The 26158-nt window shown below is 61.0% G+C and overlaps 4 protein-coding genes across 10 annotated transcripts in view; 1 reads left to right on the top strand and 3 right to left on the bottom strand.

The window, feature by feature from the left end:
- Nucleotides 1–471: 471 nt before the first annotated feature.
- Nucleotides 472–6597, bottom strand: TBC1D10C (TBC1 domain family member 10C). 5 transcript variants are annotated; one of them, XM_013059927.2, is made up of 10 exons: nt 6459–6597; nt 6007–6185; nt 5169–5268; nt 4847–4954; nt 4653–4759; nt 4383–4497; nt 3639–3704; nt 3326–3515; nt 1479–1633; nt 472–1152 (listed from the first exon to the last, which is right to left on the bottom strand). In XM_013059927.2, exons 2-10 carry the CDS (start codon nt 6156–6158, stop codon nt 805–807), a joined length of 1341 nt encoding a protein of 446 aa, XP_012915381.1. In that variant the 5' UTR covers nt 6159–6185; nt 6459–6597; the 3' UTR covers nt 472–804. The 5 variants fall into 5 exon arrangements, with proteins under 5 accessions (XP_012915381.1, XP_004759567.1, XP_004759568.1 ...); XM_004759510.3 differs by having other exon boundaries at nt 6441–6595; XM_004759511.2 differs by lacking the exon at nt 6459–6597 and adding an exon at nt 6319–6434.
- Nucleotides 6598–7598: 1001 nt separating this feature from the next.
- Nucleotides 7599–10606, top strand: PPP1CA (protein phosphatase 1 catalytic subunit alpha). The gene is made up of 7 exons (XM_004759505.2): nt 7599–7756; nt 8271–8402; nt 8578–8808; nt 9360–9464; nt 9860–10083; nt 10166–10300; nt 10375–10606. The coding sequence occupies exons 1-7, from the start codon at nt 7702–7704 to the stop codon at nt 10483–10485; spliced, it is 993 nt and encodes a 330-aa protein (XP_004759562.1). The 5' UTR covers nt 7599–7701; the 3' UTR covers nt 10486–10606.
- Nucleotides 9381–16349, bottom strand: RAD9A (RAD9 checkpoint clamp component A). 2 transcript variants are annotated; one of them, XM_045065779.1, is made up of 11 exons: nt 16179–16349; nt 16016–16086; nt 15438–15566; nt 14873–14987; nt 14678–14777; nt 13162–13271; nt 12959–13068; nt 12815–12879; nt 12601–12723; nt 11656–11863; nt 9381–11574 (listed from the first exon to the last, which is right to left on the bottom strand). In XM_045065779.1, the coding sequence occupies exons 1-11, from the start codon at nt 16210–16212 to the stop codon at nt 11479–11481; spliced, it is 1161 nt and encodes a 386-aa protein (XP_044921714.1). In that variant the 5' UTR covers nt 16213–16349; the 3' UTR covers nt 9381–11478. The 2 variants fall into 2 exon arrangements, with proteins under 2 accessions (XP_044921714.1, XP_004759565.1); XM_004759508.3 differs by having other exon boundaries at nt 11656–11860; nt 16179–16345.
- A 146-nt stretch (nt 16350–16495) lies between these two features.
- LOC101691887 (classical arabinogalactan protein 9-like) overlaps nt 16496–26158 on the bottom strand; it is a 49906-nt gene continuing 40243 nt past the window's right edge. The window contains exon 3 of one of the 2 annotated variants that reach the window (XM_045065825.1): nt 16496–16760. In XM_045065825.1, the coding sequence (XP_044921760.1) occupies nt 16684–16760 (77 nt within the window). In that variant the 3' untranslated portion in view covers nt 16496–16683. Of the gene's footprint in view, nt 16761–24073; nt 24951–26158 lie in introns of those variants that run through there. The other variant, XM_013059986.2, reaches the window with a different exon arrangement.

Here is a 26158-nt window from a genome sequence, read left to right as displayed (position 1 = left end):
GCAACCAGGGCTTTGGGGGTGGGCAAGGGCCTGTGGGACCTTTCTCCTTTGTCCTGGTACAGTAGGCTTTTGTTCTGGCCTGGCTGTCTCTGAGAGCCGGACAGGACCATGGGTGGGGGGCAGACTTGGGTTAGAGTCCCCGCGCCCCTTGGGGTCCTGAACCAACCTGGGAGGAGGGGAAGAGTAGGAGATAGACCCCCCACTTCCCAGCCCAGCCTCCACTTGGGGACCCTTCCTCCCGCAGGTGCCAGAGCCTTACCTGCCCGCAAGAGGCTGGGCGAGGCGGCTCCCCATTGGATCCTGTGGCTGGTAAACAGCTTTCAGCAGCCAATGGGCAGCTTCGGTGTGTCCCGTGGGAACTCGGGGAGGGGGGCGTGGAGAGGCAGGGCTGGTGGGGGGGTGAGGGTGGGAGGGGGGGGTGAGGGTGGGAGGAGGGGGGGTGGGGAGCCTTCAATCCAAATCCATCCAGGCTTCTGCTCAGTGAGATTTATTCTAGGTCTCTCCAGGAGCCCTTTGGGGTCCCCTAGCCCAGCCAGGTGCCCTGCACCCCGCACTCCTTCTGTGCCCGCTTCCATATTTGCAAGGGCGGGGGCACCAGGATGGCTCCGCGGGAGAACAGCAAGCCCGGGCCCGCGACACCGCACTCCGTGGCCTTCCTTCATCCTCATGTCGCACAGTTCCTGGCCAGGGAGACGCCAGACCCCAGCGGTAAAGTGCAGGGCCCATTTCTGAGGCGGGCATCAGCCCATCGGGCAATCGGGCTTCGGGGACACTGAGTCCGTGATGCCCTCAGAAGTCGAACCTTCAGAACCGGGTATCCAGGAAGGAGGTGGAGCCTCGATGAGACCTGGAAGGGCCCTCCAGAGGGGGACCCCTGGGCCGAGTCAGGAGCCCATGGAAGGTCTTGCCTCGGGTCTGGGGCTTGCGCCTCGTTGGCCTGGGCTCCTCTGGGGGCTGCACCACGATTTGGGGCACCTCGGGCCTGGTGTCTCCTCGCACCCCTGCCAGCTGCTGGGCCTCAAAGATGGCTTGGGCCCCAGGCAGGCGGGCCTGAGGCCTGGGGGGTGGCCCGGACGTGGACTCAGGCAGCCGGGCCAGCTGGACCCTGATTTCCCGCTGCAGGTCGTGCTCAGACAGGGCCACGCTGTGCACCTGTGGGGAGTGGCTGGTAGTGAGTGTACCCAGACTGGGGGGTGGGGGGGTGGGGCAGGAAACCGTGAGGTCCCCACAGGGCGGGCAGGACACAGCCCCAGGAAGTGGCTGAGGGCTGAGGGACTGACAGCCTGACAGCCAGACTCACTAAGGGAACCGTAGAAAGCTACTTGAAGCCTGGGGTTTTCAGCTTTTCTGCTGCTCAGAAGACAGGAACTGGGCCCCGGGGCTCGCTCTGACTTCTGGCTGCGTAACTCAGTTTCCCCCACCTGAGCAGCAGGGGCTGGGCCATTGTGAAGGCAAGGTGGCGGGGGGGGGGCACCCACCTGGGACATGAAGACCTCCTCCTGCAGCTGGGTGGGTGGGATGGCTCGCAGGGCACCGAGGGTCTCCAGGAGCCCGGGGCAGGCCAGGCGCTGTTCTGTGGTGCCCAGCGCCAGGCGCACGAGCGTTAGCCCCACTCGGAACAGCACCTTCACGCCTGCGGGCCGGGGGGCTCACTCAGTGCAGGGCCAACCCTGCCCCTCCTCGGTTCTGTACCTGACCCTGCCCTCCGCCAGACGCCTTCCACCCTCCCGCAGCTCTGCAGCCTGACTCAGACCAGGAGCAGTGACAGTGGGACCTCGATGTGGGGGCTGAAGCTTCCGGGCAGAGCGGCGTGCCAGCAGCCGGGGGACACAACTCCCCACACCTGCTCTCTGCGTCTCGGCAGCTGGTCCCTGCGAAGAAGGCCTTTCCAGCTCAGTTCTGTGACCTTCTCTTTCTAGAGAGATTCTCGCCAGAGCTCTCCGCCGCTAAGCCAAGAGCACAGAGCAGGCGAGCACACACCCAAGCACGCACGCTCACGGGCACGCGCAGGTGTGACCTTGGGCTGTCCCACAGCCTCAGAATCCCTTCCAGGTAGCCTTGAGTCTGGGGACCAGTGAGGCCTAGTGACGACCGTGCCTCATAAAGAAATGATCACCAGCACGCGTGTCATCACCATGACGAAACGGAGCTTGTGACATTGCCTGTCCCGGGCTCGGTGGAGAGGACAAAGAGGGCTCCGCCTGCCCTGCCTGGTCCTTGAGATCTGGGGCTGGAGGGGCGGTGACACATAGATGGCAGCTTGGACACCTGTGACCAGGGCTCTAAGGGGGCCTGTAGCCAACTGGGCACACAGCAGGTGCTCAATAAACGTACAGACTGATTTCTGCCATTTTTTGGTTATAACTGCCAGACAACCCAAAGAGAGAGAATGCAGGTGGGTTACTGACGGGGGTACCGAAACAGAGCCCCGAAGTCCCAAAACGTCCCGCTCAGCTCTGCCCCAAACTACCCCCACTCTTGGCCTGACCTATCTGGCTTCCTCTCTCCCCACACCCACACCCCGAAGCTGGCAGCAGCCCGGACCGTGTGGACAGTGTCTCTCCTGGCCTCCCGGCCTCCACGGCGCCCTGCAAGTCCGCCGCCCCATGGAGAGGCCAAAAGCATCTTGGAAACAGCACTCTCCTCCTACTGTTCCCTTAACACTCTGTCACACCCCTTGTTTTATTTTCTTCATGGCACTTATAACAATCTATAAATACCTTTTTTTTTTTTTAAGCTCTGTGCCCAACGTGGGGCTTGAACTCGCGACCCCGAGATCAAGAGTCACGTGTTCCACCATGGAGCCAGGCAGGCGCCCCTATAAATATCGTGTTAATTTGGTTGCCGTTGGCTCCCATCCCCACCCCCACCAGAATGTAAGCGTCGGTCACCCAGCGGTCCCGGCGTCCTACGGCCATGCGGGGCACAGCGAGGGCTCACCCAGTGCTCTTCCACTCCCACCGGCCCTGTCCCTGGCACTGGCCATGCTCACCGAGCCCAGCCCCCGAACAGCTCCTCTGCTGGGATCTCCCCAGCTCTGCTCCACATCCCCTCCCTGGCCCCAGCCCGCCCCCAGCAGAGCCTCCCTCCCTCCGGGAGTCTCGTCACAGAGGCAGGGGCGGCCAGTCATGGCACGGCAGGCGGGGGCTGGGCTTCTCCCCCCAGAGCCAACCCAACGCCATCAGCCTCGGCACGCTCTGGCACCCCCGGCCGGGACCAGGATTGGCAGTGGCAGGTGGGGCAGAGCGGAGCTGGCACTCTCGTCCCTGTGCGCACCCCGAGGCTCCCAGCCCAGGCCACGCCTCCCCTCCAGCTGTCCACTCACCCTCGCTGAGGAAGGCGTCCCAGACACGCAGCACGGTGGGGAAGGGCAGGGAGCGGGCGAAGAGACACAGGAACCACTCGGGCAGGTAGAGCAGAGGCCCGACGCCCACCTGCTGCAGGTGCTTGTGCACGCGCGGGAGCAGCCGTCGAAGCAGAGCCGTGAACACCTCGGCGTCCAGCTGCACGGCCTCCTACAGCCGCGTCCATCAACACGTCCACTCCCGAAGCCCAGGCCCTGCCCCTCTCCGTCGCCCGGCCCCTGCCCGCCTGCCCAATCCCTCCCGGCGCCCTCTGGCCCCCTCCCAGCTTCTCACCATATGAGGCCCATAGTAGCCAGGGAGGTAGACCTCGCAGATCTGTACCAGGCACCAGAAGGCCTCCTGGGTAGGGGCACAGGCCGTAAGCGCCCCCACCCAGCGGATCACAGAAGGAACCGCAGGGTAGGGGAAAGGAGCACAGGGGAGGGTCCTCTGTACCCTCTGGGGTGACTCTGGAGCCTGAAGCCTAAGCTCTGGCTCTTACTGAAAGTCTCCCCACTGGCCAGAGGCCTAGCAATGGGTTTAGGGAGTCGGAAGTCATAGGGTTCGTGATGTTGAATTTCAGAGTCACAAATTTGGGGCTCAATGGTCAAGGGTTGGGAGGGTCCCAGAGTTCAAGTCCTGAGCTCCTGGGGTCATTGAGATGATAGTCCCAGGGGTCAGAACTGGGAGTCATGAGGTCAAGGTGATGATGTCCAGATTCTCAGGTCACTGGGGCATGGAGCAGGGGCCAAGGATCCCCGGTTCCTGGAGTCAATGTCATTGGGCTTGAAGGTCACTGAAGTTGGTTGTCATGAGGCCCTAGGTCACTCGGACAGGATCTGGGAGTTAAGGATCCCAGGTCCCTGAGTCCAGAGTTCCTGGGGTTGGGGAGGTGGCGGTCATGGATCCAGAGCCCAGGATGACTACGTCCATATGTCACTAGGATGTGGGTCAAGGGTCTCAGGGGCCTGAAGTCCAAGTCCCCAGGGTTGGGGTTTCAGGGTCCCAAGCCTCTGGATTGGTGTCAAGGGCACTCACCTCTGGGGGCAGATGCATAAGCAGCACAGCGGCCACAGGGCCTTGGGCCTGACAGTAGCCCTGTTCAGGCCGATGCAGGGTGTAGGCCTTGAGTACCTGCAGGAGCCCCTGCTGCCTGTGCCAGGAGACCCCATCAGGGCCGGTCCTCCATGTTGCCCTCCCCCACCCTCAGGGGGCCTCTTCCCAGGCTATAAAGCTATGGTAGGGGTCCAGGCCGATGGCTCTGGAGGCTGTGGGCCTGGAGGTCCCTGGGTGTCCCTGGCCGCCTACCCGTGACCCTGGGGCGACACAAACATCTCGTGTAGAGGAAACTGGCGGTGCAGATCCCGGCTGATGGTCTCCATCCACTGTGGGTCTCCAGGGGCTTCGGCCAGTTCCTGCGGGCAGACAGCAAGGTGGGTGTGAGGGCTCAGAGTGGCGAGGGGCTCTGGAAAGGGGAGACAGGGACCCCTGGCAACAATTACCTGATAGGTGCCTGGGCTGTTCTTCTGACACACATGCGCCCCGCACAACAGGGGCCAGCAGCGGGCCCGCAGAGCCGAGGGGATGCCTTTCCGGCACTGCATCTTTACCTGCAGGTGAGGCCAAGGCCAAGTTCGATGAGCCAGGCCAGCATCCCCCGCTCCTGCTGGCACATCCCAGCCCCAGCCTGTCATGGGGCAAGGGGCACTCTGGGCGGGAGGGGGTACAAAGGCAGGAGGTGCTGGGACACAGGAGGGGTAAATTTTACCGGGGCAGGGACAGAGGCAAAGCGGGCTGAGACAGGGAGCCCCACGCTCCCCTCACCTTCTTGTACCGCCGAGACATGGTTTTCTCCCAGTGCGAGGTCATCTCTACCCACTTCATCTCCCGCTGGCGGATAAGGTCTGCAGGAGGGTGACCTGGCCTGCGGGCACATGGCATAGGCACGGGGGCGTCAGCTAGCTGTTACCCAGGGCCCACATCTGCCATCCTCCATGCTGCCCCGGGAAGCTCAGCTCCTGGCCCTGGAGATCTCTGGGGAGCCCTGGGCGGGTAACCTGTCACCCAGGAGCTGCCAGTGGTTATCATAGGGATAGGAAAGGATGTGGCTCTGATGTGGCAGAAGCAGGAGAGACTGAAGGGGGTGTGTGGGTGTGTGTTGGGGGAGGGACCAGCTAACTGTCCCCTAAGATAGGAACACAGACAACTCATTAAGAGAAGCAAGGTGGGCAGAGCCATGGACTAGAAGCCAGGAGTCCTGAGTTCTAATCTGATTCCATCTGATCTGCTGTGTGACCTTGGGCAAGTTCCTATCTGGATTGTTTTCCTGTCTGTATATTGGAATAGGGAGAGGCGAGAGGTAAAGTGTGGGTTCTTTGGTTGGGTTCTTGGATTTTGGGGGCAGATTAATAGGAGAAGACTATTTGCCTCCAAGGACAGGTGCAAATTCTGAGAGGTTGAGGGTAAAAGAGGCATGTGAGGGACATTGCTGCCTTGTCCCTGCCAGCTTTAGGACTCCACCCGGAGCATGAAGAGGGGTGACACTGACTGAGTTCCCAAACCCTCCAGGACCCTCGAGGTTGAGCCTCACTCCAGAATTTAGCCCTCAGCCCCCAACCTCAATCCCAGCACCCCACTGCCCCCCAGTCCCTTCCCTTCTTACCCTGGCTCTGCTGAGCTGCCCCCAATGAAGCCATAGCGATCAGCCTGGCGATATGGGCCGGGCCCACTCAGCTCGGAGTCAGACCCCAAAGAGCTGGAGTCATCCTGCCCCTCGGAAGTTTGTACGAGGTCCTCCCCCAGGGCCTGGGCCATGGTGCCCCAGACCCAAGCTACCACGGGCTGTAGGAGGTGGAGAAAGCCAGTGTGAGAGGCTGCTTCTGGCTAGCCTGGGACCTGGGCTCCCATCCAGCCGATCGCCAGCCCAGGGACCTGGCTGCAGGGTTCAGAGGGGAGAGGCATCAAGGCATCTCACCAAGCCCCTTCTGGCCCCTCTTTCATTGGGGTGGGAAGAGGGCCCTGAAGTGGCAGAAAAGCCAGGCTTCTGGATGGAGGCCCAGCCCCAGACTCAACCCCTGCCCCCCCAGGCCAGCTTACCTCTCTGCGGCACCTCACCTCCTCCTCTCACTTCCTCCTCCGGGCAGCCTCAGCAACCCGCTGGGGGGCCCCTCCCACACTCCCCTCCCAAGTGTGTGGGGGGGTGATCACCCCTTCCTCTCCCAGGCTCTTCCGGCCTGCCCAGGGCTGTGGGCTCCTCCCCTCCCCTCCCCATGGGCTGAATGGCTGCAGACTTGGGTTCCTGCGGTGGGTGTGAAGGGGCCAGGACCCACCCTCGCGGTACAGAGGCCAAGCCCCCTCCAGTTTTGAGGTTATCAGCTTGTAAAGCAATCCAGGATTCCAGGGAGACCTGAGTGGCTCCGTCAGTTAAGTGTCTGCCTTTGGCTCAGGTCCTGGTCTCAGGGCCCTGGGATCAAGCCCCACATTGGGCTCTCTGCTCAGCAGGGAGCCTGCTTCCTCCTCCCTCTCTGCTTCCTTGTGATCTCTCTCTGTCAAATAAATAAATAAAGTATTTCTTAAAATTTTCAAGATTCCAGTGAGAATTATGGTTTATTTAATATTTGCTCTTTACAAGGTAATGCTTTGAATATGCACATAATACGGCATTTCTATGCACTCAGCAGGTAACAGTGGATCTTACAAAAAAATACTAATTTAGCATGCCCCACAGGGCGAACCAAATGGGTTTCAGAGTGTAGCAGCAGGTGTCTGGGTCTGGCCGGCTGCCTGGGGGGCCACAGAGACTCAGGAGGTGGACGCCAGGGTCTTGGACCAGCCCCCTGCTATCTCTGAGTCTCAACTTTCCTTTTTGGCACTTCGAGGACTTAATCCGCAGCGTTTGGAGAATCGGTTTTTAATGTGCACACACCACACTCCCGCCCAGGGTGGGAACGGCTGGTTAGCCTTTGATAGAAAAAAACAACTTTCACGGTACTTCCGGCCCCCTGTTCTCGGAACGGGTCACTCCTAGTGGCGAACGAGACTCAACCCCGCCCCTCCAAGCTCCACCCACCGGCCAGGCTTCGTCCTAAACAGACCAAACCCAGCCCAAGACCCGCCCCTTCCCCTGTGCCCCGCCCCCCAGACCTCCGCGGCCGCTGCGCCCAGCATCCAGAGGGGGCGCTAGAGCGCGGGGGCAGCGCGCGGGGCGGGGCGGCAGGCCTAGGAGGCGGGGCGGCAGGCCGGGGCGGGCCGGGGCGGGCCGGGGCGGGCGGAAGGAGCGCCAGGCCGGAAGGAGGCAGCGGGAGGGCGGGCGGCAGGATTGGGCCCGGAGCTGCTGGGCCGGAGCGGCGGCGCCGCCATGTCCGACAGCGAGAAGCTCAACCTGGACTCTATCATCGGGCGCCTGCTGGAAGGTTGGCCGGGGCGGGGGACGTCGGTGCCCGCCGCGCCCTGGCCCCCTGCCGGGCCCGGAAGTGGTGCGCGGGCGGGCCTGCCCCTCCCAGGGCCAGCTTAGACTGGGCGGGGACGGGCCTCGAGGACCCGCGTCCACAGCCGGCCCCCCTCAAGGCGCGGGGCGCTTGGGACGTTCCGGGGACGCTCTGGCACGGGGAGCACCCCCTCTCCTGGGCCGGGGGCGCACAGGTTGGCCTGTGCTCCTGGGGTTGGAGGAGAAACATAAGAAATCTAGCTCCACCCCTCCCAGGGATCGTGCGCTGTGGGTTGGGCTGTTGGGTGGCAGGCCCCCCCGACGCACAGCAGACCCCTCGAGGGGTCCCATCCTGGGAGGCTCAGCAGCAACAGCTGCCCCTGGGCAAGGAGGGGCCCAGGAGACCCAGGTGCCCTCAGATGTGCCAACAGGACCACTTGTGTCGCCCACCTTCCTCCTGCCTGTGGGACCAGAGTCTTGATGCCCTGTTCCGCCCCCAGTGCAGGGCTCGCGGCCTGGAAAGAATGTACAGCTCACAGAGAACGAGATCCGTGGTCTGTGTCTCAAATCACGGGAGATCTTCTTGAGCCAGCCCATCCTTCTGGAGCTGGAGGCACCCCTCAAGATCTGCGGTGAGCCCTCCCCCCCACCCCTTCCCGCGTCTCGGCCCCTTTTGCTTTCTGAAAGTGGCGTTCCCCATCCCTTGCCCCCCAAGTCCTTGCAGTGCTCCTCCCTGGCGCCCAAACTTGGCCCTGGTTTCAAGTGTGGCCCCTGCCCCTAGCGCTGAACCAGTCCCCTGGGTCACAGGTGACATCCATGGCCAGTACTACGACCTCCTGCGGCTATTTGAGTACGGTGGCTTCCCTCCAGAGAGCAACTACCTCTTCCTGGGGGACTACGTTGACCGGGGCAAGCAGTCTTTGGAGACCATCTGCTTGCTGCTAGCCTATAAGATCAAGTACCCTGAGAACTTCTTCCTGCTCCGTGGAAACCACGAGTGTGCCAGCATCAACCGCATCTACGGCTTCTATGATGAGTGTGAGTAGGCTTCCTAAGTTCTTAAGTGACTCGGCTATCCAGTGAGACCCTCACATTGGGTTGGCAGTAAAGGTACCGGTGTCTACAGATACCTGCAGAGTGAGATCTATGCAGGGGACTCCCCTCCCCTCCTGGCCTGGGGTCTGGCGCTCAGGAGGGGTCGGTCTGGTGAATGGCTGCTGACGAAGACTGCCCAGTGTCCTCGTGACACTCCCCTCCAGCACATCCCTTAAGCACTTGGGATGCCTCTCTGTACTGGATTCTGCCAACCCGAAGCTGAGATAAACCAGACCTCGTCTTGGCCTGGCCTGCTCCCTGGGTGGGGGTGGGTTGTTCTAGATTGGAACTCAGGTTCCTGTGGACTCAGCTGCTTTAGAATTCTAGGAAGGCTGATAGGCAGCGGGGACGGGGGAGGGGGACGTCTCTTCTTGTCTGCCACTGCCTGCTCCCAGCTGTGTCTGGACTGCCCGCCGAGTGCCCTGGAGGGCCCAGAGACCCAGGCTGGGTGTGCGGCAGACAGGCCTCCTGAGGCCTCTCGTTGCTCCCGACAGGCAAGAGACGCTACAACATTAAACTGTGGAAAACCTTTACCGACTGCTTCAACTGCCTGCCCATTGCTGCCATCGTGGACGAGAAGATCTTCTGCTGCCACGGAGGTGAGGGTGGCTCTGGGCACATGTCTGGGAAGGAAGAGCCCCTGGGCCACATCCCCGGGGGCCCTGGGAGGAGGCTGGGGGCTGGGGGGATGTATTCCTGGCTCTCCCAGGGCTCCGGCTTTGTTTGTCACTTCTTCCAGGAAGCCCCCGCCACCCCTCCCCAGTACTCTGTTCCACTCTCCCCCCGCTTTGGCCTTGGCGTTGTGCGTGGACTGTCTCCTTTGTTCAGAGAGCTCTGTGGTCCTTGAGGCCGAAGGGGATGACTTCTGCCTGCCTGGACTCCTGGGACTTTAGGAGAGCGCCAGGTGGAGGGGAAACTGACCAGCAGAAGCTTTGAGGGGCAGGGGGTCTTTGAGGCTTGAGGAAGTGACCTGTCCCCTCCTGTGCTCCCCCAGGCCTGTCCCCAGACTTGCAGTCCATGGAACAGATTCGGCGTATCATGCGGCCCACAGACGTGCCTGACCAGGGCCTGCTGTGTGACCTGCTGTGGTCTGATCCTGACAAGGACGTGCAGGGCTGGGGCGAGAATGACCGTGGTGTCTCTTTCACGTTTGGGGCGGAAGTGGTGGCCAAGTTCCTGCACAAGCACGACTTGGATCTCATCTGCCGGGCACACCAGGTGGGCCGGCAGCTCTGGGGCGGGTGGGCACGGTGGCAGGTAGCCAGCACCTGCTGAGCCGACTGCCCCCATCCTCATCCAGGTGGTGGAAGACGGCTATGAGTTCTTTGCCAAGCGGCAGCTGGTGACACTCTTCTCGGCTCCCAACTACTGTGGCGAGTTTGACAACGCAGGCGCCATGATGAGTGTGGACGAGACGCTCATGTGCTCTTTCCAGGTGGGGATGCGAAAGGTAGTGGCCTCTGACTCCGTGGCTCAGCCCGTGAGCCTGACCAGCTCTGTCTCTTTCAGATCCTCAAGCCCGCGGACAAGAACAAGGGGAAATACGGGCAGTTCAGTGGCTTGAACCCTGGAGGCCGGCCCATCACCCCGCCCCGCAACTCCGCCAAAGCCAAGAAATAGCCTCTGCGTGCCCGCACTCTGCCCCAGGTGGTGGATTGTACAGAAATTATGTGGCCGTGGGGGGTGGTTCATGCCGGCCCCCCAGGCCCACCTGTCATGGGGAACACGGAGCCTTGGTGTATTTTTCTTTTTTTTAATGAATCAATAGCAGCGTCCAATCCCCCAGGGCTCCTTCCGCCTGCACCTGCAGTGGTCGCACGCAGGATCCTGGGGCCGAGGCTGCAGCTCAGGGCAAAGCAGGGCCAGATGTGGGTTTCCAGCCTTGCTTGGCCTCAGGGCCAGCAGACAGATCCTAGGGCGACCCATCTGGTCTCTTGAATAAAGGTCAAAGCTGGATTCTCGCCATGGCCTCTGTCTCCCTTGTCCCAAGGACTGGGCTGGCAGCCCTTCTATCCAGGGCCAGTTGGGAGGACAGGCTTGCTGGGCATGAGGCCCCAGCCAGGGTAATCCCAGCCACAGGCTCAGGTCCACAGGGACTCAGATTCCCAAGCCAGGGCCAGACGGCACAGAGAAAGGAACAAAAAGTTAGCTGGCCACAAGAGATCCCAAAGGTGTGCCCGGGATTTGGGGGAGGGACAGGTCATGATTAGCAAAGAAGGTAGACCGGCAGGGGTAATAGCCCCTCTGTGATTTTTGTCTTAGGGAGGTACACTTAGGGAAGGCAGGTGTCCAGCCCTAGCCACATGGTCGGAGTCTGGCCTCAAACAGAGGGCCTGGGTAATAGGTGAGGGGCATTCCATCAGGTGGCAGCTCGGTGCCAAGCCTAGGAACAGACATGATTGGTTGGAAGTTGATGAGAAGACGGGGCCCGGGCTAGTCCAGATAGCCAGGAGGCACCTGGAGTGGCAGCAGGACCGGCGCTCAGCTCGGCACAGCCCACCTCGACCACCCAGCCGGGTGGAGAGGAGCCCTGTCCCCGGGCTGCTGCCGGGGGAAGCGGGCGGCTATGGCTTCATCTGGTCCAGAGCCTCCGGACACAGGCTTGTCCTCAGTTCAGCCTTCACCCTCACTGTCTTCAGCCAGCACAGGGCTGGGGCCCGGAGGGGAGTGTGCAGGGCTGAGGATGGAGCCAAAGAACAGCGAGCGGAACTGGAAAGGGAACAGGAAGCAGAGTGAGTTCTGGAGGCTCCCTCCGTGCCTCCCAAGCCCCGCTCCATCTCCAACCCCTACCTTCTTGGGTGGGGGAGTCCCAGGCTCTGTACTGGGCTCGGCATCGTTGTCCTCAGAGTCGGGGCCAGGGCTACAGGGAGGCCGGAGGCCGGGGGAAAGGGGAATGGAGGGTCCTGCCCGGGAGCCCTCACTGTCCACAGTCGTTTCCATGGCGATCATGTAAGAGTCGATGTCGTCATTGGCAAAGTCATCCAGGTGGGGCGTGCTGCTGGCAGGGAGAGGGTGTCAGCGAGCCACACAGAAGAGGGTATAGAGGCAGGACCCCACTTCAGAGGCCTGAGAGAGCAGTAGAAGCCTCATGACCACGGCTGCTCTCTGGGCTTCATGACTTTCTCATTGGTTTGGGGGAAAGACGCTGAGGTTAAGTGGTGGCTTCCTACAAGGCATGGGACCTGGAGTCCGTTTGATCGGAGCTCAGATAGGGGCCTGAGGGAAGCATCCTGGGAGCCGGTTTAGCTCAGCTGGGGTAGAGCAGCATCGAGTCCTCTGAGCTAGGCCACCGGGGGCCAAAGCCTCTGCCCTCCCCAGAGACAGAGCTGGAAGGCACTGGGGCCCAGGGACGTGCCGGGCGGGGGGCCAGACCAAACTTCCTCTGCTTCGGCTACACCGGGCCCGTCGTCCTCCCCAGCCGCCTGCTCTCCCCAGCCCCGGCCAGCCCCTGCCTCCCAGCAGCCTGTTCCCTCCTTGGCCCGGGAAGAGGCTCCGAAGGGAGGACTCAGCCAGAGAAGGAAGCCGGCCCGACCTTGGGGACACTTCCCTGGGCGGGAGGAGGGCTCTCTGAGCACAGCTGACCAGGAAGGCTGAGCCGGAGAGGCTGGGCTTGACAGGAAGTGTGCGTGCTGGGGGAGGTGCACAAGCTGCAGGCAGGGGGGCCGGGGGGGCCGGGGGCCGGGGTGGGGAGGGATGGGGGTGGGGAGGAGCAGGCTGGCAAGTGGGCAGCCTCACCTGTGAGCCTGGAGGGGAGGCACCAGCCTGTGGGGTTCTGGGGAGTGCAGGTCCGACTCTGACATCGTGGCCAGGACAAAGTGTCCGTCCAGCAGGGAGTCCTTGACGGCAAAGATGGCCGGCCTAGGCAGACGGCAGGTCCCGGGCAAGGTCAGGGCCCTTGGGCTCCCGGCTTCCCAGAGCCTCCCCTCCCTGACCTGAGGCCGGGAATTACCTGCCTGGTGCATCGAAGTGGATGCTAAGGGACAAGTTTGCGGACTCCGCGAAGCTCAGGAGGCCCTGGGAGGGGGAAGCAGAGCCGTGAGGCCCCAGGCAGGGCAGGGAGGATGCAGCGGGACTGTGCTGGGGGGAAGCTCACCCGGAATTCCTTGAGGCAGAAAGTGATGGCCGCCCCTTCCTGGGCCTGCAGCTGCTGGAAATCCTCCTCCCCGATGCTCATCTCGGTCACCATGGCTCTGACGGAGCTGTCTGCCAAGGGAGGAACGGGAGAGCCGGGGCTTCTAGACCCTCCCCTCTCCCACCCCAGCTCTAACCCCGTCTAAGGCCACGTCTGGCTCTCACCTGCCTCCTCCTCCTGGTAGCTGCGCAAGATGACCCTGCGGCCACAGCCAATGCCCAGTGTCACTTCTGCCAGCGCGGGGGGGAAGGGCAGAACAGCCTCCCCCAGGACCCTGTGCAGGGGGTATACAGCATCACTCCCAAGGCTCAGCCCCACGCCGTGGCTTCGCTCTTACAAGAGCTGAGGCAGGGCCGCGACCCGGGTACCATGTCGGAGGGGATCCACCATGTGCCGGCCCTAGCACGCCCGGGGAAGGGCAAGGTGAGCAGGACGTGGCTCCCACCCCATCCAAAGCTTTCTTTGGGGGCTGCTGGGGGAGAGAAGTCCCCTGCAAGGGATGGGGCAGACAACAGCAGAGCCCAGAGGAGGCAACAGAAAGGATGGGCTGTTCGCGCTGGGCCAAACCAGGCCGGCAGCACCTGCCCTCGCAGGGGTGGGAAAGCCCACCCGGGCCATCCCTATAAATGCGACCACAGAAAAGATCTTCAATTTTTGCCTTTACAGGATACATGTTGACAAATACATACATATGAAATAACATCTGAAATTTGTCTCACAACCGTTGGGACAGGGGCAGGCATCCACTTTCACACAAATGTGAAATTGTCCATGAGAAAAAGAAAAACAATTGTTCGTTTAAAAAAAAAAAATAGCATCAAAATCCAGACCATCGGAGATAACGTCCCTCTTTCTCTACCTGAAGGAGTCCTGAACAGCATTATCTCAACAGAACTCAGAAATAACAGACCGTCAGGACCCAAAGGGAACTTCAAATTACCACACCCCATGGCTACAAAAAGAAATGAACGTGACTTTGGGCTACTCAAATGCAAGCAGCACACAGCGTAGGGTAGGAGGAGAGCCAGCCCTCTCCACACTGGCCTTCTGCAGGGACCTCTGCCTCCACCGAGTCCCCATCTCCCGGGCCGGCACACCGCCTCCCCACTCTGATTTTCCCAGAAAACCCCTGCCCCCACAGCACCTTATTCTGGCAGCCCTCCTGGACCATGACCTCCCTGTCCAGCCTCCTTCCTCGGCCTGTAGACTCCTCAAGGCTACAGTCCAGGCAGACAGGAAAAGAGGCTACCCTTGAGTGAAGAACAGGCCCAGAAAGATGACCCCATCAGAGAAGAATTTTGAGCCCGAGTCACAAAGCTAGATAGAGATGGACATCCAAGGCTGTTGAAGCCATGGAAAGAGGACTTAAGGGGAAGCCAAAGACGTGCTTTCTTTAAAAAAGGAGTGAGAAGCTGTCTAAGTGGCCAGAAAGCCAAGCTGGACCTTTGGGGTGGAGAACAGGTTCCTGAAGACCGAGGAGCAAGGAGCGGTGCCCTCCTCCATTCCAGCCTCTGCCCTTAGACAGTGAGACCGACCGTGAGAGCAGGCTGGTCTGGATAAACTCTCAGGTTCAGAGAGAGGCAGAGAAGATGAAGAAGGTGTCTTCTTAAATTGACCCTGGAAGCTCCAAAGGAAAAAAAAAGACCCACGGCTCGGTTTGTAGCTGGGGGACACACTCACCGTGCTGGGGCACGGAGCACATGCGAGCACAAGGCTGGGTCGAAGATGGCCTGCAGGGACTCGCAGTCCTGGAAGGACAGGTTGTGAGTCTTCCTCACCCCTGGATGGGCAGACAGGGTCTCAGTGGGTCTTGCTGACCTGCCCTCCCACCCCTCCAAACGCAGGGACCCCAGGGCCGGCCGGCCGCCCACTCACCGTATCGACAGTGCAGCTGGACCACCAGGCGGCTGCTCCTGCCATTCAGCGAGATGCAGCATTTCTCCACACTCTTCTCCACCATGGCCAGTGAGCGGAAGGCGGCCAGGAATGACTGAGTGGGGGAACACATCAACCCGGTGCTGTGTCTCCACCAACCAGCTCTCACATCCCACGCAGGCCCTGGCCATCCCAGGCTCGACACCGTCGTACGGGAAGGGAGCGCCCACAACACGCACGTTTTCACCCTCCCGGGCTCCTCCTCATGTTGTTACACACCTGTCTGGCGTGCCTTGAAAGAGCTGCTCACTTTTCAAGGACCAAAGTGAATGTCACCACTGCCCAGGTCCCTGGCAGAATGGATCACCCTCACCGTATCTCCCATCACCCTCTGTGGTGTCTTTCCTATGCTCCTCACCGCACTTTACACCTGCTTGCTCCTGCATACATCCCTCTCCCCAGTTAGCACCTTCGGAATGCCCCCCCCCCCGCAGACACACTGGGGTAGGGGGGCACGACGTGAGCAGGGGGACACAAAGCACCGTTGGTGAGGGAAAGGCCTCACCTTCATCAAAATCTTACAGCGCGGGGCTTCCTGACCAGGGGCGGCCGGCTGGTACTGCTGGAAGAAGAGGGGGGCAAAGAGGAAGCAGGCATAGGCAGAGCGAGAGGAGTTCACGGTCCGGAGAGAGAGCTGGGCCAGGAAAAACAGGGGGAGGGACCGGATCAGGGGGCAGAGTCAGGCCCTGCCCTCTGGCCGGCTTTTGCTCACATATTCGTCCTAACGTCCTCCTCCTCCACCATCACCTGCTGGAATCCTCCTTCTCGTTCCGGTCAGCAGGTGCCTTCTCCATGAAGCCTTCCCTCCCCGAGTCCCCGGGAGCGACTGCTCCCACAGAAGGGCCCTATACAACCGTCCGCGCACTCCACCTTTCCCCCCCGAGTTGCCCCCACCCGCCACCAGGCACTTCAGGGAGGGCAGGGGCTCTCGATTCACACACCGGCCTGGGGAGAGGGCAGGGCCCGGACTGACGCCCCGACCACGGGCGGCGGGGAAAACTCGGCAGACAGCAATGCCCGAGGGCATCTGGCCTGACGCGGGGAGAAACTGGCTCCCGCCTATAATCCCACCCACCCCCTCACCCCGTCTTCCAGGGGCTCCAGGTAGAGCTCCTCCCCGATGCGGGACAGGGAATGGACGGCCTTGCCGAGCACTGCGGGGAGGAGAAAGGAAACGGGGGTTAGGCTGGCGTCTCCGGCCGTCCCACGTGCCCCCGGCCCCCAAACCCGGTCGCCCCCAACTCACCTTTCACGTTGCCGCCCGTGACCAGACACTTCATGCTGCTGCCGGCGCCGAGGCCGAGCCTGGCCTCCCACGGAGCTGAGACCGGCGTCTGGCCCGCGGCGGGCCCCACCCCACCTGCCCGCAGCTCTGCTCCGGGTCTCACCCGCCGCCGCGGGGGCCCGGGGTTCCCTTCCCGCGCGCCGCCCCCGGAAGCCCCGCCCCCGCGTTCTCATTGGCCCCGGCGCGGGCGCCTCCGTCACGTGAGAAAAACGCTCGCCGGCTCCGCCGTCACGTGACGGAGTCCACGGTGGGGGAGGGGGGCCCGGCGGCGCTGACGCGAGCGGGGGACGCCGGCCCCGGCCTTTTCGCGCCCTTGGGGAGCCGGCCGGGCTCTGCGGGACCTCGGAGCCTGCGCCGCCGAGCACGAGAAGCACGGATGGGGCCGCAGGGCACGAGGTACCCGGTGCGAGGCGGCGAGCACCGGGCTCGGAGCGCTGAGATGTGCGGGCGAGCCCTCCTGCGTAGCTTAGTACGGTCTTCCGGGCGCCTCCGTGGATCCGGGGTTGGAGCTGGACCATCCTCGCGGACACACAACCACCAGCTCTAGAGAGATGAAAGCTGTTTGCTGCAGGACCGCAGACTGGGAGAGTGACCGTTCATTCTGGCTTTGAGGATCCGTTACGCATCCTTGAAGACCAGACGATTCTCGGGGCTGAAAGGGGTAGAAGGGTGCGCCTAGCTGGGGCAGAGGGAGGAGAGGGTCAGTGGCGCGTGGGCTCCGCCCCTTGTACGGGGAAGTGGTCCGTGAGCCTCGCAGAGGGATGGAGGCTGCCAAACGATGAGGGACACCGGCGGGAAGCACTGGAAACGTTTTACCAGAGTGGAATTGCGTTTATGTGGCCATTTTTAAGCCCCCAGGACTGTGCAGAAGAAGGGGGTTGGTCAGCCAGGGAAATTTTCCCCTCGCCCTGGGCCCTGGGCTGCGGGTCTGCAAAGTGGAAGTCCAAAGGGACTGTCTGAGCTCTAGTCCCCACAGCACCAAGGCTTCCCTAGCGCTTCGAAGGGCCTGGGCACCCCTGCATTCCTTAGGGCTGGTTTGGCTCCGCCTTACCCTCTGGTATTGTCTTTCCTGAGGAGTGGTATATGTTTCCCAGCCCTCTGCCCTCCAGCTCCTGGCCTGCAGTGCCGCACCCTGCCTCTTTGTTTCTCCCTCTCCTTGCCCTCAGCCTCCGTGCATCACCAGACTTCTCTAGAATGCTAGAAGAGGCTATTCCTGCCTTGAGGGGTGGGGGAAGTCAGTGTAAATAGTACTGCCTCTACCCAGGTGTGTAAGTCGGGTACACTGGGAGTCATCCAGGACCCTCCCCTGTCACCCCACATATTACAGCCCTTCAGCAAGCCCTGACTGCTCCATCTTCCAAACACGTGGCATGACTGTCATCCTGGCTCCGGCCACCATCTTCTGTCACCTGGACAACTAGAGGAGCTGAGCGGTCTCCTGCCTCCTCATGTCTTCTGCAGTCCACTCTCCAGACAGCACCAAACCGACCTTCCTAAAACGTCCCCCTTCTTACACGCTGGCTCCTTCTCTTCCTAGGGCTCAGCTTCAGTGGCTGGTCCTCAGAGAGGCCATCCTGTGCACGGCCACCCACCACTTATCACAGTGCAACAGTGTTTGACATGTGTCTACATAGGGTGCTGTCAGGAAGCTTCCAGCACCTTCCCACAGTCCCATCCTTCCCTGGACAGTAGCTTCCTCCCCACCCCCAAACAACCTGTCAAAAAAATAAACCCACAAAAAAGAAAGAAAACCCATAAAAGAACCTAGCATTAGCTACTCTCTTAACGTCCCTCTCCTCTCTCCGTCTCTCCCCCTCTCTCCACCCCTGTGGCTCTCACAGCTTTGCCCCTGCCGCCCTTACCTGAGCAGCCCAGCTGAAGCAGGAGGCAGACGTCAAGTTTCTCTGGGAGGCAAGGAGTGGAAACAATCACACCCGGCCTCTGCCCCTGACACCTGAGGGGCTATAGGGTCTTAGGGCCTTGAGGTCTTTGAGGCAGGGCCCTGGGGAGGCAGGGGAAGACATAAAGTCCTCAGGCTTTGTTTGGGTTTTGGTTTTTGGCTATTTAAGAGAGTGGGGGGGCAGGGGAGAGGAAGAAAGAGTTTTAAGCAGGCTCCATCCTGAGCACGGAGCCCAACTCAGGGCTCCATCTCCGACCTGAGCTGAAACCAAGAGGCGGATGCTTAACTGCGTCACCCAGGCACCCCAAACTCTTCATGATTTTTTTTAAATATTTTATTTATTTATTTGACAGAGAGAAATCACAAGTAGGCAGAGAGGCAGGCAGAAAGAGAGAGAGAGAGGAAAGCAGGCTCTCTGCTCAGCAGAGAGCCCCATGCGGGACTCGATCCCAGGACCCTGGGATCATGACCTGAGCCGAAGGCAGCGGCTTAACCCACTGAGCCACCCAGGCGCCCCCTCTTCATGATTTTTAATGAGTCTTCAGACACACACACACACACACACACACACGAACTCTTTAGCTTTTCATGTTTGTTTTTTTTTTAAGTAATCGCTGTACCCGATATAGGGCTTAAACTCTCAACGTCAAGGGGCACCTGGGTGGCTCAGTGAGTTAAAACCTCTGCCTTTGGCTCAGGTCATGATCCCAGGATCCTGGGATGGAGCCCAAGCCCACATCATCGTCGGGCTTTCTGCTCAGCAGGGAGCCTGCTTCCTCCTCTCTCTCCCTGCCTGCCTCTCTGCCTACTCGCAATCTCTGTTTGTCAAATAAATAAATAAATCTTAAAAAAAAAAAAAGAACTTAAAAAAAAAAAAACCTCACAACGTCAAGATCAAGATTTGCATGCTCTACTGACTGAGCCAACCAGGCGCCCCTCTTTGGGATTTTTTATTAGTGTTTGGACACACACACAAACACAGACGCTGCCAGAGGTCTGTTCTCACCTGACCCTTCCGAAGGGCTCGGACACCAGAAAGGAGCTAGAACTGGGAATCAGGAGTCCCGGGGCTCTAGTCTGTGCTTGGCTGCTGACTTGCTGTGTAACTATGCGGGTCCCTCTCTGCCTCTGCAGCGGTTTCCTCATCTGTACAAAGTGCTTGGTGGTGTGAGATGCTCACTGAGGCTGCTTCCAACCTTGTGTTTTGTTCTGGAAGGGGCGTTCGACTTCCCTGGATCCGTCATCTGGCCGCAGCTCTGGAGAGGAGCTGGGGTTGGCCGTCCTGCGCCCCGCAGACTGCGGGACTGGAAGGAAGACCTGACCGGAGGCAGGCGGCCTCTCCAGGCTCGAGACTGGCACAAGCAGTGACGCCTTTCAGGTCCGGAGGGCCTCGTAAACCTCAAAAAACGTTGTGTCTCGAGAAGGATCCGTATAGGAACAATTCGGGGTCTGTGCCAGAAGTCGAGACCTGTATAGCTTCAGCCCTATGCACCGTCTCAAGCAAGACAAGGCCCTTCTTTGGGCCTCAGGTTCTTCCTTGATACATTGAGGGGGTTCGCCTGAGATGCTCTCAGGATTTTTTCAACCCCAAATTCTTAACCCATATTCGAGGTGGCCTCCCGCAGGTGCGTAAGTATGTGGGAATATGTGCGTGGTGAGGCAGATACGGAATGGAGGGAAGTGGTCACCATCTAAACTTTTAAAATACTTACCTGCTGGGAAACTTCCTTCAACCACCACTTCTTACCCAGCTGGTTGGGTTTAAAAATGCCAGAATTCAGGGGCGCCTGGCCGCCCCGGTCAGTGGAGCATGGGACTCCTGATCTCGAGATTGTGAGCTCCAGCCCCATGTGGGGCATAGAGATTACCCGCAAATAAAATCTTTAAAGAAAAATGCAGGAATTCCCAGAGGGCGGTAATTTATTCATTAAACCTGCATTAGATGCACTACTCTGCAGGAGAGCGCATACAGGACAAAAACCCGTCGCCGTGGTGGGGTGCTGAGTGGAGGGACCAGCCTGTGCCGAGCCTCGGCAGGAGGTCGTCTGGACTGTGCACACACAGGAGACGGTCTCCGTGTGGTCTCGCTGGGGGACCCTGCCAAGGGTATAGCGTCCAGCCAGTTGGCAAGGCTTGACCCCAGATTGTGCGCTGAGACGGACGAAGGGCATTCGGGGTACGGGCCTGCCTCTGTCTGGTTCCACCACTTTCGGGGTGACTGCAAACGGGACACGCGGCTTTTGCTTTGAGCCTCGCCTGGACATTGCGGGAGGGGTGCCAGCAGGCCTTCCCTCAGGGGGTGGCTGGGAGGGTTCGTTCCCCCGGTGTTCCTAAAGATCAAGTACACCTCCCCATACTTCAGGGTCAGGACCAGAAACGAAACAAACCCGCGTGGACAAAGCCCAGGGAATCCCACTAGGCATCTGGGAGGAAGGTCTCCCCGGAGGAACACTGCAGAGAAAGGCCCGGAGGCCGCCAGCGGCTGGAAGATGCTAGCAGGACACTAGTGGGGGCAGAAGTCAGCCCCGAGCCGAGCCGAGAGAAAGCAGGTCTCTCTCTTCAGGCTGCAGGGTGGAGGCGGCAGGAGGGAGAGGGATGCATGGTTTTAAGCCCACAGCAGGGGTGCGAAAGGGGAAGCTCCAGCTTGTTCACCAAAACCTGGCATGCTGGGGTTCCAGGGCCCCCTCGGAGCGCAAGTGAGGTAAGTTTAGGACAAATCAAAGGCAGCGTGCTTGCCCCAGCAGGGGAGGACACCGATGGAACTCATTACTCCAAGATGCGGTCTCGGCTGGAAATAGAAATAGCTTCACAAACGGTTCAGATAAATCCACGGCTGACAGTTCCATTCATGGGCTGTCTGGGGCCTGCTGGCCTGTGGGGAAGGCCGACCGGAGGCCACCGCTCGGGGCCCCTGTCAGAGGCCGGCGTCAGGCGTCCGGGCCCAGGAGGCGGTGCCCGCGGTCCAGGCCGAAGCCAGGCCTGAGCCCCGGGGCCCTTTCCTCCGCCCTGCAGTAGTCACCCGCCACTGTCTGGGGAGACACGGGGAGGCCACCAGCTCTGTGGAAAGCGTCCTGGCCGGGCTGTCCCTTAAGGGACCAGCAGAGGGAGACAGACACCGCGCACATTCCCAGCTTCCAGCCCAGACACCCGGTCACCGGGGCCGGGTGACAGCTCGGTGCCCAACAGGGGCCGGGTGACAGCTCGGTGCCCAACACTGTGCTACGCACCCAGGGAGAAAGGGGGCCCAGAAGCCGACGTCCCTGGCTGGGATGGGGTCGCTGCAGTGGATGGGGGCGGCGGGCAGAGCGACTTCGGGCCGCTGGGGTAGGGCAGGGATGAAGGGCAGGGCGGCTCCGGAACCATCCGCAGCCCCGAGCCCCTGGTAGGCAGGATGCGGGCCTTTATCCGTCCACACCGTTCCTCAGGGTACATAGAGGAGGTGCTTCTGAAAACTGGGGCGCGTGGTGCCCCCCTGACCTGAGTGCCAGCATCTCCCCAACCCCAGGCGCAGGTCCCAGGCCAGGTGTGGCCTTCCCCTCCTCGGCCCCTTGCCAAGCTCTCCTGGCCCTCTTTTTCCTCCCCACAAATGCCCCCGGTGCACCTGCTGGAATTCTTGAGCCCTGTGTCACTTAACGCACTTTGCAGCAGCCAGCAGCGGAAACTCGGGGGGCTCTGGGGAGCAGCACGATGGGCCCTCTGAGAGGTGCCTGTGGGGGCCAGGGAAGGGGGAGCTTCTCATAGCCCCAAACCACTGCCGTCATGCAGAAGGACCCACGGCTGGGAAGCCCGGACGCACCCCGCACAGCTAGGACCCGGTGACCACTCTCTCGTCCCCTCAGAGCTTCCTGTGCCCAGAGTGTCTGCCCTGCCCCCTCCAGCCCTCAGTTCACAGAACCCGGATGAGGAGGCTGTCTGGGATGCAAAGGCAAAAAGCTCAGGAATCTGAGAGGAGAGTTGAACCAGGAGCAGCCCAACTCTAGAACTCTCCATCCAGCCTATGTCCGTGCCCTGTGGGGACGGGTCAGCGTGGGGGTTGTGGGGCCTGGATTCGGGAGCAAAGCAAAACCTAAAGAACAGGAAGGATGCAGACTCCGAAGGGGAAGGTAGTCACCCGCAGAGCCAGGAGGATAGGGCGTGAGGAGGGGCAGAGACTAATACGCCACGCGGTCTAGCCCTGAATGCCAGCGAATTGACTTGTATTAACTCAATTGTCCTCATTCCGAGGGAGGTATCGTTCTCATCTTTCCTGTTCCATACAGGAGACAAGTGAGGTGTAGAAGGGCCAAGCGACTTGCCCAAGGTCACACAGCTAGTAAAGGCGGAGGGCACCCTCGCTCAGTGTCGCTGTCCCCACAGTGCTGGGATGGCAGCCACGTGGGGTGGGACTGTGTGGGGTCCCAGGGAGGTGCTGCCGTCCTCTGAGCCCCCGGGGCCCCCTGAGGAACCCAGACACTCTGGAGAAAGCCTGAGAAGTCTGAAGGAGGGAGGCGGTGGGGAGGGAGGGGACAGCGCGGGAGGAGCCGGCAGTGACTCAGCAGGGCCGGATAAGGATCTTCCAGCCCAGGGAGAGGTAACCCCACTCCTCTGCCAGGGGAGACAGAGTCACGGAGCCTGAGGCATGGGTTGGCCAGGGCAATGGAACATCCTGGGAGAATTGCGGGGAAACTCCTGGCAGGCAAGGGAGGAGTTGAGCATCTGGGGGTACCCCTTTGCCCCTGCCTTCCTCATGCTCTCATCACCCAGACGTCCTTGCCGATGGGGAGATGGAGCCTAGGCAGGTCAGGGGAGAGGCAGGCAGTAGGACCAGGTTCCTCTCAGCCCCGCGGGAAAGCAGGGGGCAGGTGGGCGCGGTGTTCCCCAGGAAAGCTGAACCAGTCCAGGTGTGGGTGGGGGGTGCAGGGCAGGGTAGGGCCGGGGCTGAGGTAGGAGGAGGTCCTCGGCGCCCAGGGTTTCCGCTGACATCACTACCAGCTCAGGGCGAGGCAGGGCCCTCTGGGCTCCTGCCCACTAGAGGGAAAGGGAAAGTGGACAGCCCTGCCGTCTCCCTTCCCCCTCCTGCCCTCGGCGGCCCCCAAGGCCTGCTCTCCGTGGAGCGTGCACAGGGGGATGGAGAAGCGGCCGCCTCAGGGATGCGATCCCAGGGAGCCCCCTCTGGCCTCTGGCAGCCCAGGCAGGGCCTCTGAGCCTACCTAGCCCTCACCCTGCAGGAGGACGGGTTTGGGGGCTTGGAAGCCTGGGGGGAGTCCTCCGCCCGGCTGTGGGTGGTGGGTATCTATCGCCCCGTCCAGCCCTCAGTCCACCGTTCAGACCCACTTGGCTGCTCATGGAGTCTGTAATTCTAGATGAGAGGAATGGAGAGCTTCCGGGGGGCTGACTCCCACCAAACCTGGAAGGCCCCAGGCAGGTGCCTGGCCCAGCAGCACACTGTCTGTTTGCATCAGCAGTGGCTGGTGTGTAGGGCGTGAGAGCCCAGGTCTCCGGGTCTCTTTCTGTCCCAAGGATCCTCTCAGTGGCAAGTCCTGCGGTCCCCCCCACCCCAGGCACTCAGAACCCAGCCTCTTCCCCTGTGCGGGGAGGGTAGGGAGGGAATGTTAGCATCTGAGCGGTGTCGTTAAAAGGGCAGACAGTGCTGGGTTCCAGAGGACTCTTGTGTGACCTTAGGCAAGTGGCTTCAGTGTTCTCACATATAAAATGGGTAAATTCCAGTTCCCATCCTAGAGGCTTACTGTAAGAATGACATGATATCATCCCCCCAAAACCTGAGCCCAGGACCCAACAGGTGGTGAGAGTTCAGTATGTTTAACTATTTTCAGTATTTAAGTTTTAGATCTTTTTTCTTTTTTAAAGATTTTATTTATTTATTTGACAGAGATCTCAAGTAGGCAGAGAGGCAGGCAGAGAGAGAGGAGGAAGCAGGCTCCCCGCTGAGCAGAGAGCCCGATGAGGGGCTTGATCCCAGAACCCTGGGATGATGACCTGAGCCGAAGGAAGAGGCTTTAACCCACTGAGCCACCCAGGAACCCCAGTTTTAGAGCTTTAAAAGGAGTAAAAGTGTCACCAAGAGATGCCAGGCATCGCTGCCCTTGGCAGGCCCCTGCCCCTCCCGCCCGCACACAGGTCAACCTCTACGCCTCATCCCCATGGCCCCACGGGAACTGCTTGGTGAATCCAGGCATGAATCAGGGAGTGTCCTTCCTTACCTCCGTGGGCTTCACCACCACCGCACTCCTGCTCCAGGACCGGACTGGAGGCCTCCCTCATTCACAAATCTATGACAACCTCTGGGCCAGAACCCCTTCAATGCCAGTCCTGCAGCTGTGTAGGACATGGTGTTTTGGGGGTATTTGGACTGCTTTCCTGGGAATGCCGGTGATGGGCATAGCGAGGGAAGGAAAAGGGAAGGGACAGGGTCTAGCCCGTCCCTGAGCCAACACTGACTCACCCCCACCCCCTGTGAGGGCAAGCGAGGGCATCACCCACCGCCAGCCCCGCCCACCTCCCAGCCACATCCCTTGGGGCCTGGCCTGTCATCCCCTGCGGACGATAAGGCCTGCAGTCTGAAAGGCCACACAGGGCAGCAAAGCAGTGTCCTTCTCATGATCTCCCACCATCCCGTGGGGGAGGAGGGCATAGAGGGTCATAAGCCATTCCACAGAGAGGTGATGGGCTTATCCCAAGGCCAGGCGGGGGCCAACTGGGAGTCAGGGAACAGCCCGGGCCAGCGTGGGGGGCCTCGTCCTGCGATCGCCACTGCCCCTCCTGCCATCCAGCTCCATTTCCACCCTGAAGCTGCGCCTTCTGCCGGGACTCTCCTGCCCCCTCCATCTTCTGATCTGAAATGAGGGCCCCTTGTCACAAGACCATGAAATTCCCCCTAGAGGGAATTTCTCGAGAAAGGGGAAGCGGGTGGGTTTTCCTTGTCCCCTCTGTCCTCCTGCCGCTAGCCCCCAGCAGGGATTCGGGAAGTGCCTGCACCTTGTACCAAGACAGATGGCTCTGGGGCTCGGGGGCGGGAGTCTCCCATAACCTCTGCCTGCCCTCAGCAGTAGTCCCAGAATGCCAGCCACAGGGGAGCGGGAGCCTGCCTGAGACCCCGGGCTGGAAACCAGAGGGCGGCCACCTGTGCCCCTACCCCCCAGAAACATGGGAAGGGCTATTCCTGCTCTGCCTCTCCCCCGCCCCCGCCCCCAGCCGAGTTCCAACAGCCCACCTATTTGGGATTTGGCAACAGAAAGACGCGGTCTTTATTCCAGCCCCCAGCCCAACCCACTGGCAGCTCCTGGCCTGCAGCCTTTGCCCAGACATGGCAGAGGGGCACTGGCTGCTCGGAGATGGAGCTGATTTTCTCTTTGGCAGTGGGGAAGATGGGGGGGGGGGCTTGGCCACCCCCTGGGTGAGGGGAGAGGGCAGGGATGCGAGTCTAGACAAGAGGCAGAGGGAGAAGGAGACTTCTCCAACATGGGGGTGGGGTCACTGTATCAAGCTGGGGGGAGGGGCAGGGCTGCATCTGTGTGTAAAGCCTGTTGTCCCTGCACTCACTTGGCCTGGGTCCCCATTTAGGAGCCCCTGGACCTCAGTTCCTGCAAACCAATAGTTTCTGGACTCGTGAGGTGAACATTTGCCGGGGGAGGGGCCGCGCAGCGTGGTGAGCTCCTCTCCCCTTCCCCGGCACAGTCTGTCCCTCTTCCTCCTGGGGCTCCTGCCTGCTCCCCTCCTTCCCACTCCCACCCATTTCTTTGCCTCCTCGCCTCTCCTCTTCCCTACCCTTCCCTTCTCTTTCCCCTCCTCTTCTCTCAGCCCCCACCTCCCTTCTTCAGCTCCCCTTTCCCTCCCGGCCCCCGCGGCCCCCTCCTCCTCTCCCGCGTGGGGGCTGCTTTCTCCCTGACTCAGCAAGGTGCTTTACAAGGTGCTGAGGGGGCTCAGCCAAATCCAAACCACATTGTCTGTGCACACACTCTCCACAAGGAGCAGGCTGCAAACCGCCGCAGAAGGATGGACTGCACCCCCCAGCCGGGGCCTTCCGGGCTCCCTCCCTCTAAAA

Source organism: Mustela putorius, unplaced genomic scaffold (genome assembly GCF_011764305.1).
Source record: "Mustela putorius furo isolate JIRA1106 unplaced genomic scaffold, ASM1176430v1.1 tig00000127_pilon_pilon_pilon, whole genome shotgun sequence".
Classification (NCBI taxonomy): domain Eukaryota; kingdom Metazoa; phylum Chordata; class Mammalia; order Carnivora; family Mustelidae; genus Mustela; species Mustela putorius.
The sequence above is the reverse complement of the archived record's forward strand: the minus strand, read 5'-3'. Positions and strand labels throughout refer to the sequence as shown.

What these genes read in the sequence shown, in the direction of transcription:
- TBC1D10C (XM_045065778.1), bottom strand. Translation starts at nt 6,158, where the DNA reads ATGGCCCAGGCCCTGGGGGAGGACCTCGTACAAACTTCCGAGGGGCAG. An exon ending in GTGTCGCCCCAGGGTCACGG is followed by an intron (nt 4,498 to 4,652) that starts GTAGGCGGCCAG and finishes CTCCTGGCACAG; the next exon opens with GCAGCAGGGGCTCCTGCAGG. An exon ending in CCCTTGACACCAATCCAGAG is followed by an intron (nt 3,705 to 4,355) that starts GCTTGGGACCCT and finishes GCCCCTACCCAG; the next exon opens with GAGGCCTTCTGGTGCCTGGT.
- PPP1CA (XM_004759505.2), top strand. Translation starts at nt 7,702, where the DNA reads ATGTCCGACAGCGAGAAGCTCAACCTGGACTCTATCATCGGGCGCCTG. An exon ending in GATCTTCTGCTGCCACGGAG is followed by an intron (nt 9,465 to 9,859) that starts GTGAGGGTGGCT and finishes GTGCTCCCCCAG; the next exon opens with GCCTGTCCCCAGACTTGCAG. An exon ending in TCATCTGCCGGGCACACCAG is followed by an intron (nt 10,084 to 10,165) that starts GTGGGCCGGCAG and finishes ATCCTCATCCAG; the next exon opens with GTGGTGGAAGACGGCTATGA.
- RAD9A (XM_045065779.1), bottom strand. Translation starts at nt 16,212, where the DNA reads ATGAAGTGTCTGGTCACGGGCGGCAACGTGAAAG. An exon ending in GCTGTAAGATTTTGATGAAG is followed by an intron (nt 14,988 to 15,437) that starts GTGAGGCCTTTC and finishes TCCCCCACTCAG; the next exon opens with TCATTCCTGGCCGCCTTCCG. An exon ending in CCAGCTGCACTGTCGATACG is followed by an intron (nt 14,778 to 14,872) that starts GTGAGTGGGCGG and finishes CTGCCCATCCAG; the next exon opens with GGGTGAGGAAGACTCACAAC.